General features: G+C 35.9%; 1 protein-coding gene and 1 non-coding gene across 3 annotated transcripts; one reads left to right on the top strand and one right to left on the bottom strand.

The window, feature by feature from the left end:
* Window positions 1-4,140: 4,140 nt before the first annotated feature.
* Window positions 4,141-13,957, bottom strand: LOC18441431 (splicing factor U2af small subunit B). Of its 2 annotated transcripts, none has more exons than XM_006851663.4 (7): window positions 13,689-13,957; window positions 12,593-12,868; window positions 7,674-7,760; window positions 7,457-7,538; window positions 7,192-7,318; window positions 5,776-6,152; window positions 4,141-4,485 (listed from the first exon to the last, which is right to left on the bottom strand). In XM_006851663.4, the coding sequence occupies exons 2-6, from the start codon at window positions 12,827-12,829 to the stop codon at window positions 5,801-5,803; spliced, it is 885 nt and encodes a 294-aa protein (XP_006851725.1). In that variant the 5' UTR covers window positions 12,830-12,868; window positions 13,689-13,957; the 3' UTR covers window positions 4,141-4,485; window positions 5,776-5,800. The 2 variants fall into 2 exon arrangements, with proteins under 2 accessions (XP_006851725.1, XP_011625988.1); XM_011627686.3 differs by having other exon boundaries at window positions 4,141-5,616; window positions 13,689-13,813.
* TRNAL-UAA (transfer RNA leucine (anticodon UAA)) lies at window positions 13,884-13,966 on the top strand. The gene has a single exon. It is a non-coding gene; the product is annotated as a tRNA-Leu (tRNA).
* The last annotated feature ends 649 nt before the right edge of the window (window positions 13,967-14,615 follow it).

Here is a 14,615-nt window from a genome sequence, read left to right as displayed (position 1 = left end):
AGGATATAGGTAAAGTCGGCTGTATTATTAGAAGATACAGAGTATTCCCATTTCATGATCCATGGGAGTTGATATAAGGTGACAAAATATAAGTGTGGATCCGTATTATTATCAATCTTATTGAATATTGAAAACTGCTCTTGTGCTTGTTTAAAAGCAGGAGGTAAACTATCACTTGTAGAACCCCATATCAAAAACCAATTTTTAAACCAACTGGGAAATCTTTAAAAAATGGGCATCCTGAATTGGATGTACCAACTATGAGAGTTGTTTGGATTTTGGTATGAAAATACTTTATGCCATGCCTCAATATATTTGGCATACTTATAATACTTATAAGAAAAATCTGTATTATTTAGTTTCTTTCCCTGGGTGGGATTGCAACCCCACTCGTCATAGGATAAAAGTTTTTTTATTTGCATTTCCGAGTATGCAATCACTCTTGTATTTTGCTAGTAATAATGGACTACAGAGACAGACCCTGTTTCCATTAATATAGCTTCATAGTATTCACGGGTTTTTACCCCATTTGTGGGATTGAGATGGTTTATGAGGTAGAGAGGAGCAAGTTTGGTTGTGTGCATGCGGGTATGTTGATCTTCAATGGTTATATCCATGAGGAAAGCTCTTTCTATGAATGAAGAACGAGGAATGTTTGGATTAGGCCTTTGAGACGGCTTTGATTGAGCAGGTGTAAAGGCTGGAGTGGATGTATTATATTCTGGATAGGTTATTTGGTGGAGAGGTGAAATAGATAGTGAGAGAGTGGCCAAAGGTGGACTCTCAAGTAAGGCTGGTACTATTTCAAGAGGGCGTTTCTCATTGCGAGAAGTGCTACTAGTGCCCATGATAGTGGATAAATCAGACGAAGTATTATTGTTATTAGCTGTAAAGAGCTGTAGTGCAAGTATGAGAGGTGTATCGTCGAGAGCTGTAGTGCAAGTGTGAGAGGTGTAACGTTGAGAGCTGTAGTGCAAGTGTGAGAGGTGTATCGTCTTTGGCGTCAGTGTGGTCCCCCCTGCAAAAATTCACGGGTAATATATATATATATATATATATATATATATGAGAAAAGATGGGATTGACCGACTAGCTCATATGAACATATGAGCCTAACGGCCTAGATTGAATCTGGGTTGATCTGTTGGTCACGAATATTTGGTAGTACTTGGATTTTAATTTTTTTTCTACATATCCAAATCATTTGAAATTTTAGGTGTGTGTTCTTCTCATCAAGGCTCACGTAATAAAAATATAAAACAAATGACTAAAATACCTCCAAAAATTTTCGAAGGAATTTTGGTCAATTTATTTCATGTAAAATATTTTTTTGTTATTTTTTGAAGATTCACCTATTTTTGATGAATACACACCTAAAATTTCAAGTCAGTTGGATTTGTATAAAAAAAACCTATAAATCAAACACTACCGAACATCCGTGAACGTCAGATTCGTTCAGAATCAATCTGAGACGTTGGGCTCATATGTTCATGTGAGCTAGTGGGCTAATCTTAATCTCATCTTTTCTATCCATATCCATATCCATATATATATATATATATATATTTGGGTCAGGGCCTATTGCTAGGTCAATTCGATTCTCTTTTTATTTTTAACCATAAGGAAAAGCTTTATTGGTGGCATTTTGCAATAGTTGGGGTTACATTCCTGAAGTTGCGTTTGTAAATAGTGGCACGTCAAGCTGGCGCACCACACATTCGTATACAAATGTATTCTTGCGAGAAGAAAAATTCTTCATCCAAATAGGGCTTCCAATGATGTATTATTTGTTTATTTTAATTCGCTAAGAAATTTAAAAGATGGAGTGCTTGAATTCCAAGACATCATCCAAAATAAAATCGAGCGAAATTTATGTGAAAGTCCAATTTTATTTTTAAAATTTAAAAGTAACCCTATGTATTCATGTTTTACAACTCAAGTTCCTTCTTTGAGAGCATATATGCGTAAATTTTATATATCCATACTTCTGAATGTTTGCATGCATTTTTAATTTTATATATCCATACTTCTGAATGTTTGCATGCATTTTTTCTACTCCCAGCAAATCCGTGCCAAAAAGCCCATATGAAACCAAAGGGCCAAGAATGGAGAAAGAGCTCCCACTTAAGCATTTTATATCCATAATTTGTAGATTTAAAATTTTGTAAATCCTCATTTTGCATGTTGGAGGGTATCGGAATATAAAACAGGGGGCTTAAAATCAATTATGACCTTGGGGAAGACAAATACAAATTTGTCCCAAATCAAGCCTCAAGGTAGCCCCCTCATGCCCCTCCAATTTCAGCTCAAAATGACACCAAATGAAGAAGGTACAATCGAAATACTATACAAGTTCTTAAATCATTGTAAATAGGTCAAAATTACAAAAGAGCCCCTATAAATGAGTCTCAGACGGGCGGGTCCAAGACCCATTACAAATGCAAATAGAGGCCCTGAAAACTCAACCCCAAAGTTTTGCACCAACTGAGCCCACTTGCTAAAAGATCAACGATGTAGCATACTGCAGAAAAGTTAATTCCTGTGATATTCCAAAACTGGGGGTAAAAAGTTGCATAAATAACAAATTTTGGTACATTTTTAGCCTCAATTTCTCCTGGACCCTAAGGTAGATAAACCCTAAGCAAAGATATGTCATTCCAAGTGTTGTAGGCTATTGGTAAAGTCCATATTGGAGGATCTCTCTCTCCGAAAGAGGATAAAAATCTAGAGATAAGTTGGCTACTTTTCATGTCTTTCCATCCAAATCATATGAGTTTTACCTCCTGCCATTTTTTCGTGATCTCTATCAATCTGGTAAGGATCCAAACTTCCTACAGTATACAAAAAGCTACAATCGAATCGAAAGCCAATTTCGAGCAAATTCGTGCACAAAACTGAAGACAACTAATTTTACACTTCGATCCAATTAAAAGGCTCATAATTCACCTAATAAGGGGAGTTTTTTGGGAGTTCTTGAACCAAAACGTTCATAACATCGGTATACATCTCCTATCGATCATGGAATATCAATAAATCAACTAAAACGGGTCAGAAAATGAAAAAAAAAAAAAAAAAGGGCATGGAAAAAAGGATTTTATTGATCTTTTTTTTCCATGCACGAGCACAGATCCAAACGTCCCTCAATTCTAGGAATTTTCGGGCAAAATTTGTTGCAAAATGATGGGATGAACCGGTCTACGATTTTCCCAAAAGATGAAGAATGAAAACCACATATTATATATGAGGGTTGAACAAAACTTTCTATGGACTTGGGATAAAATTTTGCACATTGTAGGCCCCAAAATTCGCCAATTCATTTTTGGGGGAGATACAAAATTAATTACCCATCCTCCTTTTCCCAAAACATTAATAATCTTCCGGTGCGAAACTATTTCAAATTTTAAATTTTAAAAAATAAAAGTCAAACTATATTAAATTTTAGAGTAAAAAACTACCTAAAATTTTTGAGAGAGAAACTATCTCCAAACTTTTGTTAACTAATAAAGCAAACGAGCCATTAACACTCAAATTTGACCATCCAAAAAAACCTATCCTTTAGCTTTTGGAAGTTAAATTTCTTTATGCTCACAAGCACTTTTAAGTGACCATCCCAAGAAACCATCCTTTAGCTTTTGGAAGTTAAAATTTCTTTATGCTCACAAACACTAGGGATTTTTTATTTTCCTCGTAAAAAAGTCCAAATCCACAAAAGGGTGTAAAATTGGGAAAACCAAGAGGTGAAATAACAAGTTCTACGAACATTTGGTCATTACGAAAGGGCACTCAAGCTATCATTTGTTGGCTTCAAAGTAATTATCAGCCACCCCATACAAGCCAGAGCCCTCCTTTAAATGGATCCAATTGCCTTGCACTGGTCACCCTATAATTGCTTCTTGTAATTCTCATTTATACATTTGTTTTTTACATTCCAATTTTGCATCTCTCTCTCTCTCTCTCTCTCTCTCTCTCTCTCTCCATGTCTTGTGATCTGTAAGGCTTTTATTTCTCCTCAATTAAAAACAGTGAGATAGACACAGAGGTAAAAAATTCAGAAAAAAACAACATAAAAAAACAAAAGCAAATACACAGAGCGGGGGAGAGAGCACAAAACAAACTTAGAGAAAACAATAAAAGAAGAAATTAAGAAAGCTTGCACCATTTCCATTTAACAGAAGTACCTTTCTAAAGAGATACTCATACAAGCCACTACACTAATGTTCAAAATCACCACTCAAATGAAGCTCATGTGTAGCTAGCTATAAACCTGCAAAATGAAAGCTCATATGCACCCTACAAACAGTAACATTGACTTTTTGAAGTCTCTTCTTTCTACACCAAATCTGCAGCATAAGATGATACCTTTTTTGGGGGAAATTTGCACCATAAGATGATTGCATACCTAATTAAAAGACCGCCAACCACTGGGATTCATTTTACGACCACTCTCCTGCTTCTGGCCTAATACGCATGGCCAATGCACCCAACCTGTAAAAAAAATTGCATATAAAGCTGCATAAAAATAATGTCGATCCTTAGGAGCAGGGATACCTGAACCTGCAAAAACTCAATCGAAAAGCGTAAGCACAAAAGATTTTCAAAATTCACAAAAACCAGATAGGTAGTGATGCCTGGTGAAAGTGCAGAATTACCCGGGTGCTTCTATGCAAATGTTCCCATATAACTGGGGAGATGAGAGATCAAAGGAAATGGGGAAGGAAATAGGGAAAACCCATCCAAATCCCTAATTTTTTTTGGGGGACGAGGCCAAATTTGACCAGCTCTTATGGCCATGGGAAAAACTCAAACAAAACCCTGATTCTTAATGAACAAGGTGAAATTCAACCGACGAGCTCCTATGACCACGGTGAATATGGTTAGTCCAAAGTGATAGGTCAATTTATACATACACATGCATAATCCTAAAAGACGAGACAACGCTTGATCAACCAGGGCTCTTTATGACCATGGCTAAAAGGATTATGATTTGTCCAAGATGGGAAAATCTCAATAAGATCCCACGATCAAGACAATTGGCTGAATCCCATGAAACCCTTTCATTGATATCTTCTAGAAGAAAGGAAGTCCTTGATCAATGGAATATTTATGGTGAGTCCAAGGTGATGCATACATATGCATGACCATGAAAGGAGTATGGTCAGCCAAAGATGGGGAAATCAGAAGATACATACATGCATGACCATAAAAACGCATAACATACCTGATCAATGGATTATCTATGGTTAGTCCAAGGTGGTGAACTCAAATGACACACATGCATGACCATAGCAACATGAATGAGCTATGTACGGCCATAGCAAAAAGGTTTAGTCCATGGCTAAAATGCTTAGTACAAGGTGGGCAGCTCAAATGATACAAACACATGCATGACAAAACAAATATGCGACATCCGTGATCAAGGAGCCACCTAACACATGCATAGACCATGGATTGTGTAAAAACATGGTTAGTGATGCGTTCCTGTGTCGACAAAGTGAGGGCAAAAGATGCAAAAGCATAGGAAGAAACAAAAGAACGGGTTTGATGAAGAAAAAAATCAGAAACCCAAATGGAAAAATTCACATTTGATATCACAGAACAGAGGGACCTGCACACCACCTGCACAGTGGAAAATGGGCGGTAAGAACTAAACGAGATACTTGCAAATGCAACCAACCCATGATGCAAGGCATCGGATGGAGAGCAGAAAAAGAAGCAAACCTAAAATCTACAAAAAGAAAGAAAACAAATCAGTTCAAGAGTGTAGAGGGGACAAACCAATTTAGTGGTTGTTTAGCCATTTCTACTGATCATCTCCATTTTGAAGAGGGTTCTCATTGTCAGTGCTCTTCTGCTCTCTCTCTCGGTTCCATTGCTCAATCTTGGCTCTCCTCTCAGCACTTCCCTCTCTAACTGGGCTCCTGTTCCTCCTCAAACCAGGGCTCCTGCTTCTTCCTCTTCGACGACCAGGGCTTCGGCTCCTTGGCCTCCTTTCATGGTGGAAATCTCTATCATCATATCTCCTTCCACGGCCTCGACCACCATGAGGGCGCTCATCATGGATCCGGGGCCTATAGGGACTGTGGCTCCGGCTTCTGCTACGGCTTCGACTGTGCCTCCGCCTATACCTCCCAAATAACTGCCTCCTCAACTCTCTGCCCAATAATCAAGAGCAAATACGCACAATCCTTTAGGGCCCAAATTTCATTAGTTTAGGGTAAGCAAAGAAACTTTCATTTTTTTCTTAAAAGAACCAATTTTTTGTTTCTTGGTTAAAGTAAAAAACCAACATCTTTTTCTGAATTATCCATCATTTCTTTGAATAAGCAAGAAACCCGAGATTATGGCTTACAGTTGAACAGAGAGGCACGTCTTTTTCATCAGGTGAGTGAAAATTCATTTCTTTTGACAAGTAAAAACCTGTATTTTATACGGTACATAAACATCATAATTGTTTGGGTAACTACGATGCATATTGAGTCCATGGTTACATGTTTCATTTAGTTGAGAAAGAAACTACAAATTTTAAGGTAAGTACAAACCAACAACAATTTTTGCATGGGTGAGACACAAAACCACACAGTTACTAAAGAAGCAGGTTCGATCTTGAAATAAATAAACTCATTTTTATAAAGGAAAGTGAGAATAATTAACTAAAAGGTGTGGTTTCTAATAAGGTTGAACCTTAAAAAATCCAATTAAGGCGCACCTCCAAATTTGATCATAACATGTAATTTTGGTGAAAAACATTTTTAGGATTATCTTAAAACCTATTTTCATATCCAATTATAAAATTTTAAACTTAAAAAATGGTTAAAATCAAGTAGATCTATAAACCAAGTATATCTATAAACCAAGTAGATCTATAAACATATGAAAATCTTGAAACTAGACGGTCTAGAAGATGTATCTGGGACTCAATCTTTTTTTTTTTTTTTTCATATTCATACATCTCGATGTCGAGATGATTAATTTGAGGTTTTTTAAACATTAAAACAACCTTGTTTGATGGATTTTTGAGGTGCATCCGTGATTCTACATTTTAAGGTTGCAACCTTGTATAAACCTTTTCCTTAACTAAATGATATGACCAGAATAAATAAGCTACAAAAAAACCCACAAGTACTACAATAAGTGCTTCAATATTATGGGGTTGCTTGCTTCGAAGGAACCTAACAAATTAGACTGACTGACCTGCTTATCTTCTTCAGATGCATGAAGTTACAATAGCCGCCTCGGTTGCAAGTGTTCTCCTCATACTGCCTGCAAGTAGCTTCACGAAAATCGGTGACAGGAGAGAAGTCCACAATGATGGGACGGCCTGTGAATAGAAGGCACAAGTGAAAGCACTTGTTACGATATGATTCACTATCAATCATCACAAGAAATGAAAGCATCGTCTTAATAGAGAGAGACCAACGTATATAGAAAAGTAGAAGAAGAGAGAGAAAAACTTTACCCGCATAGAATCTATTAGACAAAGCCCGTAGTGCATTTGCTGCATGTTCCTCCTCTCTGAACTGAACATATACATTACCCACCTGCCCATAAAGTTGATCATTATCACCATAATAACCATCAATGTAAATTTGCAAGCGAATGTGAAGTTTCAAATGACTAAGCTACCGCATAATTTCCCAAAAATAAAAAGGATTGAAAAGAAAAATATACGTTACCATATGGTCAGCCAAATTGTCGCAAATATTAAGGCTTTCAATCTCTCCATACTTGCTCAGCTCCTCGAACAGATCCTCATAGAAGTCCTGCAATTACAGTTAGTATCTTAGGATTTAGTAATCGTGTTCACAGTATAATGGATTAATGCCCACCATATTCATAAGTACACCATCCCCGACAAAGGAGTATGACAAAGAATAAATAAAATAAAAATAAAAATGAGGAGAGAAAAGTGAAGGATAATAAAAGGAGAATTAAGGTAAAAAATACAAAGAAGCGAGCAGCAAAAAAGAGAAAGAAATTTTGGAAGTATTTAAAAGGCATATGCCTCGAGTACTTGGGGGCCGCATCAGCCAAGGTGAGGCGGCCAAGGCCTACGAGGGCGCCCATGAAATGCCCATCTCACATACTCCTGGTCTGAGGGAGGAAATTGCCCTTGGGGCAGAGGAAAAAAGGATCCAACCCTACCCAAAAAAAACCTCCCCGAGCTTCGTTTGTGTGAAAAAAAAAAACTTTAAATCAAGCTTATTGATTATTTTTCAGATTAAATAAATCTCCAATTATGAGAAATGATCTCCATTATAGAATCTTCTGGGATAGGATTCAGCAGTGAAATATCATGAGAGTTGACTAGAGGAGATTTTGGGAGATTTAAATTTCGATATTCATCCAAAACATCGAGAATTGGATATCGATCAGCAAAGATTGATCAATATTGGTAAAATCTGTGTTTGAGATATTTCAATATGTCTGGATCGGATTCTTGTAGGAATGGGGACCCATGTTGGAAATATGGTTATTGTTTGAATAAAAATAATCAAAATAAAGTCATGTGAAAGTATCGTGAATAAAATACAAATCAGAATATTAATAGATACAAAAAAAACTCTGCCAGCATTAGCGAGATGTTGCTCCATGTAAGGAAGTTCCAGCAAATATTCGGGAGAAGATAAGTGAAGATCTGGATGCCCAGAAATGGCAAAGGCCAAGGTTAATGTATTTGGTGATAAGGACGGGATGATAATGAAGATTCTAAAGTGGCTTCCTCTCAAAGCACTAAGAGAATCAAAGGGTTTAAGAAACCTCATATGAAGAGGGGCCCATGGTTATCCATCTCCTCTTCCCCAAACCCCTCGCGACCCCAAGGGCTAACTGGCAAAGTAGATGATATGGAAAAAAGGGAGGAGATGAAGGAAAAGGCAAGTTATTGCTGAAACAAGTTCAAAAAAAGAAAACTGAGGCCAGGTAAGTCAATATATTGCTTGGTGGACGTATCGGGGGGAATTGTGTTCAATGGACCTATCTCATAATGTCCACCTAAAAAGTTTCATACAATGCCGATCATTAGAAGCTATGGGCTAGGGTTGAACGCTCCAGAACTTATGGGCATAGGGAGCCATTGCTAAAATAGAGAGGTATAGCTGAGAAAGGAGTACCTCAATACCCACGAGCATGCATGGGTGCTATTTGGGGTTTCAATCTCAACAAACTCATGGAGTGATAGAAGAAACATGAGAATAAAGCATCTGATGGTGTATCACAGTGTTTCTAAGATCTATTGATACGTCTTCTGATGTTCATGATGCCTGATATATATTTTCTATGGTTGACAAGGGTATTAAGTTGGAGAGGAGCATTTTGTATGGGTGGTAACAAGCATGGCTATAATCAATATGCCTCCTACTATATATTGCACCAAAAGCGTCCTTGTACTTTTTGGACACCATTCATCAATATTATGCTTGAGGTTATTGGCAAAGTGCCAAGATGAAGGGAACACTTGATAAAGGTAAGGTGACTGTGCTCATATACAATTGCAGCATTCCACTTGGAATGGTATAAAATTTTACTGTGGAAAGGGATACAGCTAGGTATGGGGTCACGAAATTTGCCACCTCTTTCCTAACTTTAAACAATTTTATACCATTCCAAGGGGAAGGTTGCAACAGTATATGAGCACAATCACCTTACCTTTATCAAGTGTCCCCTTCATCTTAGCACTTTGCCAATAGCCTCAAAGGCTAACGTTGACGTAGCGTGCTGCTTATGGCATCCAAAAAATAGCCACCAAGCATGGGGTTACGAAATTTGCTACATCTTTCCTGAATTAACACAATCAATATATATATATATGCAAATGGTACAAACACGCTCTAGGGAAGAGGGTATGTATTACTATTTTGTCTAAATCTCTTTAAAGTGGGGCAGTGCACTCACTTGAGGTATTCTCAACCTTGTCAAAATTTCCTCTTGATTAATAGCTTCATCAGCGATGTGTACTACTTCAACTTTAAATTTTTTCACGCCGACTATGAAATTGAACAGTATTTTTTTTGAGGGAGGATGCAATTATAGATGGCTTCTATGAAAGCCTTGAGAGGCTGATTTCCAATAGGGATATCCAAGATACAAATGTGTTTTAAGATCATTTAGGAAGAAAATGGTTGTGAGACGAAGGACTAAACCAGATCAAGGTAATCTATTTTCTTTAAACTTCTAATAGTTTCATATTTGGCCTAATGTATACTTGATTTTATTAGTTACAACTCACAAACTCATTATTTAAAACTTAAAGAATGCAAATGCAGGCCAATGGCGTGAAGTAGTGCCCCTAAAAAGATGATGGCCATTAGCAACTTGAACTTGACATGTAGCTCATCTAATTATGATCACACTTGGAGTTCTTTTCAGATGGAAAGTTGGTAATTTGCAATGCTTATAATATTTCGTATTACTAACCATGATTGAATATTACTTCGTGACTTAAAGAGACAAATACATAAGTTATTAACTATGATTATCCCCGCCCGATTCGACTGACCAATGGGGCAAACTGATCCACTTTGATCCAGCAGAGCATTTTCCTACAATGAATACCAATAAAGGAATAGGTTTGAGCAAAATAAACTGAACCATTATCATCCAGGACAATGAAGCTAAGATATCACTCTCATGAGCATGACAAGAGGGATCCCTTTGCTGTGAAAGTCATAGACGATGCCATTGAGTAGCTGGTTGATTCTAGGGTAGAAAAGGTCCTCCCTGGTAAGGTTTTGACACCAGATACAGTTCAAGGAGGATTCATGGCCAGATTCTGACCCTACGAGGACCACATGATAGGCTAGCATGCCCAGTACAGAGAGGAGGAGGGACATCTAGAAAGAGGAGTAGACCAGTATGGAAGCGGCTGACAAGAAGGGTCATTATGTTGATAAAAGTGATGACTATGGTGACGATGGCTTGGGATAAGGAGTTGGGTCAAAACCGATGATGAAGATAAACACTAAATATGATGCAATCCATATATTTTGCTTACAGATTCTTTTGTACCATTTTCTCTAGATTGTGGAATGTAGACTTGAGAATAACTGCTAGGTATTAGAGTATTTCGAGTTCATGGTCTTAAACATGGAGATATAAGCCATAAGATTCATCCATATCTCTTCCTCTTCCTGTAGTTGTTACATCTTACATTTATTGATTCACATTTCTAAAATATAATTCAACATTTACCTAGTTACTTCCAAACTTTAAATTTTCTTTTCTCAAATTTAATGTCCAATTCAGTCAATTGATTGTACACATTTATGCATACATCTATATGTGTATATTTCATGCATATGTTTGTGCCTGAAGTACCCACATGTGAATATATCCACATGTATATATTTCAGTTACATCTACATGCACAATTATACATTTATAAGTGTATATGGACATGAGCCTGTGTGTGCATGTATACATTCATATATGCTTAGCAAACACCACCCCCCATCCAAACACAAAAAAAAAAAGCCACCTTGATGCCTCTTAGCACCTTTTAAAGCATTGCACATTAGCAAAAGTAAAAATGGATCCTCAGTTGAATTCAAAAAATTGGAAACAAAAGAACCAAGATGATGCCCAAAACATCTTAAAATTTTTAATACACCTATTTAACAGGCAACAATAAGGAGGTGATACAACCCTGCTCCGAATTTAACACTCACTAAAGGAAATGATAATTCAAAATATTGCATGTTTCTGAATCGTATATCTAAATATTAATTTAAGAGAAGGTAAATGCGGTCAACAAAAGCATTGAAAAAAGTAGTCGCCAAAATAAATATCCATTTAAACAATTGAATATACTATTCCTTTAAAAATGAAAGACAATACAATGAAAGGATTTTTTTAACAATAATCAAAACTATCAAAACACAAGGCCTACTAAGCAAAATCAAGAAAATACACATCAGCTTCTAACAAAAAAAACAAGGTCGCTTTCCCAAAAAAAGGCACTGAATTCCCAATAATTATGGCAGATAACGGAAGGGAAGATAACTGGTTCTAAATAAGACCAGTAAAAGGATACTTACAGCTTGTTCCAAAGCCCACAATTTAGCAATTTTTTTCAGTAGAAATTCATACATGTTTTATAGTAGCATTTACAAAATCCTTAACTTCAATGTCTGCCTTTGCAAAATAGATGCAATATTCATAATCTCTTTCTTTCTTTTATATCGATGAGGAAATCTTCACAAAACTATTCCCTAGTTTTGAGGATTTCTCCATTTCACTTTCTCAATTCAGAACATTCAAGAGATTGAGGATCTAAGATGCTTGCCAATAACTTCCATTATTCTAGAAAAGGCATGAAACAATTGAAACTAAGAATAGAAAATTTAACCTTCAAATAGAATTTTTTTCTTTGAATACTAAATTCCTGTAAAACACAAATGTCACACTATTTTAAAAGTTCAAGAAGTTTGTTTGCATAGATAAAAAAGATTAACAACAAAGAATGTAAAAGGAATAAGAATCATGTTTAAAAAAAAAATTGCTATTAATATTCAAGCAAAAACTAAAACAATGGCTTCTCAACTGAAACAAGCATATCTCATCAGTTAAAGAAAAATTGCCTAAAACACATAAATACCTCAAAGTGTTCCTGAATCTTCCTAGGATCCATGGCCTGACCTTGAGGATCCATGCCCGGAGTCACCATATCAGGCCTCTGATACATGTTAGAGAGGAGTAGAGTAGGACTAATGCTAGGCTTAGTGTGAAGCCTGGAGCATCGATCTCCATGCCTACAAGCACCAATTTTGAAGTAAAAAGGGCAGTTAACTCTATCCTTCTCAGTGCCAAAGATGGAAGCCAAATGTTCTGCCATTGCTCCTTCAGAACCTAGTGTTTCACCAAAGATCCTTCACTGTGCGCAAAATTCAACCAATGGAGTAAAATTAGGGTTACTCTTCAACTTTTAAGTTCTGACAATGAGAGTGGCATAGCATCAAACAAAGACACGGATAAACAGCATGGTATTTACATTCATCCTTGCTGATCATAAAGGTCTTGATTGAAACAAAACTCCAGTGTCTATGAAACAATCTAAACTAGTCAATCTAGTTCTAACAAAAAAAAAATAGAAAACCTAGCAGCAAGTTCTCAAGAGAAAAGCGATTGAAAGAACTAGGGTTTCTGCTACTATCGTGCGTTTTTACAATGCCATTATGCAATAGAGCACAAACAAAACCAGGCCACTTGAGGGATCACGGAGAAACAGACTGCATGCAATTTGATTTTTTGCACAGGGATGAAAATCATGAAGAAATAATTGATTTTTTGCACAGGGATGAAAATCGTGAAGAAAGAATTGATTTTTGCACAGGGATGAAAATTATGAAGAAAAGAATTGATTTTTGCACAGGGATTAAAATCATGAAGAGATAAAGAAAACTAGGTTCCCAAAACTATCAAGATCATGAAGAACAAATTGCATATCAAATACAATAAAAACACCAGATCCATTGAAGAAATAAAAAAAATAAACCCGTAAAACCCATGAAACATGATCAAACAAACAAAGAGTTAATCAGCAAAAACCAGCAAATCATTGAATAAATCAAATAATATATCAATAAAACCCGTGAAAAAACATCGAATAACTCGATCAATTAGTCAATAAAACCCATAAAAACGTTGAATATATCGAATAGGCTATCAATAAAAAAACAGGAGAAAATGCTCACCTTTTGCTGAGAAGAAGAACGCCTTGACCTAGAAGTAGGGCATTTTCTCATGGTAGGGAGACGAGGGAATTGTTTATAGGAGTTTTAAGGTGAATATCAGCCGTCCGATTAGGAGAAACTTTTAGGATGAGGTCCGCATTTTGGCATTGAATATATAGTATAACTTGAATATTTAGGATGAGTTGGCATCAATGAGCTGGTTTGCCCGAGTGGTTAAGGGGGAAGACTTAAGATCTTCTGCACATAAGTGCGCATGGGTTCGAACCCCATAGCCAGCAAGCCCGTTCTTTTTTATATTGCCTTGAAATTTGTCAATTTATTTATTTTATATTGCCTTGAAATTTGTCAATTTATTTATTTTCTATTGCCTTGAAATTTGTCAATTTATTTATTTTATATTGCCTTGAAATTTGTCAATTTATTTATTTTATATTGCCTTGAAATTTGTCAATTTATTTATTTTATATTGCCTTGAAATTTGTCAATTTATTTATTTTATATTGCCTTGAAATTTGTCAATTTATTTATTTTTATTTTCTTATATGTTTTGCCAAAAAAAACAAGTATATCTAGCGGACATCGTTATTATCTTGAATTTTATTCCTGTTATAAATTTTCTATCAACTTTTTTCACTTTAATTTTTTTCATTTTTGACAAAAAATTATATTTCTTCATCCGAATTTTTTATTTGAATAAGTGCACATGGATTCGAACCCCATAGCCAGCAAGGATATTCTTAATATTGCCTTGAAATTTGTCAATTTATTTATTTTTATTTTTTTATATGTAAGGCACAAAAAAATAAGTATATCTAGCGGACATCGTTATTGATCTTGAATTTTATTTCTGATATAAATTTTTTACCAACTTTTTTCACTTGAATTTTTTTCATTTTTTGGCAAAAAAATATATTTCTTCATCTGAAA

This window comes from Amborella trichopoda, chromosome 11 (assembly GCF_054954075.1).
Source record: "Amborella trichopoda isolate Santa Cruz 75 chromosome 11, AtrichopodaSantaCruz75HAP2 v2.0, whole genome shotgun sequence".
In the NCBI taxonomy this organism is placed as follows: Eukaryota; Viridiplantae; Streptophyta; class Magnoliopsida; order Amborellales; family Amborellaceae; genus Amborella; species Amborella trichopoda.
The sequence above is the reverse complement of the archived record's forward strand: the minus strand, read 5'-3'. Positions and strand labels throughout refer to the sequence as shown.

Excerpts from the sequence above, each read along its gene's own strand:
- LOC18441431 (XM_006851663.4), bottom strand. The coding sequence starts at position 12,829 with ATGGCAGAACATTTGGCTTCCATCTTTGGCACTGAGAAGGATAGAGTT. Across the intron at positions 7,319-7,456 it reads GTCTAATAGATTCTATGCGG|GCCGTCCCATCATTGTGGAC; the intron begins GTAAAGTTTTTC and ends TTCTATTCACAG. Across the intron at positions 6,153-7,191 it reads CATCTGAAGAAGATAAGCAG|AGAGTTGAGGAGGCAGTTAT; the intron begins GTCAGTCAGTCT and ends ATTATTGGGCAG.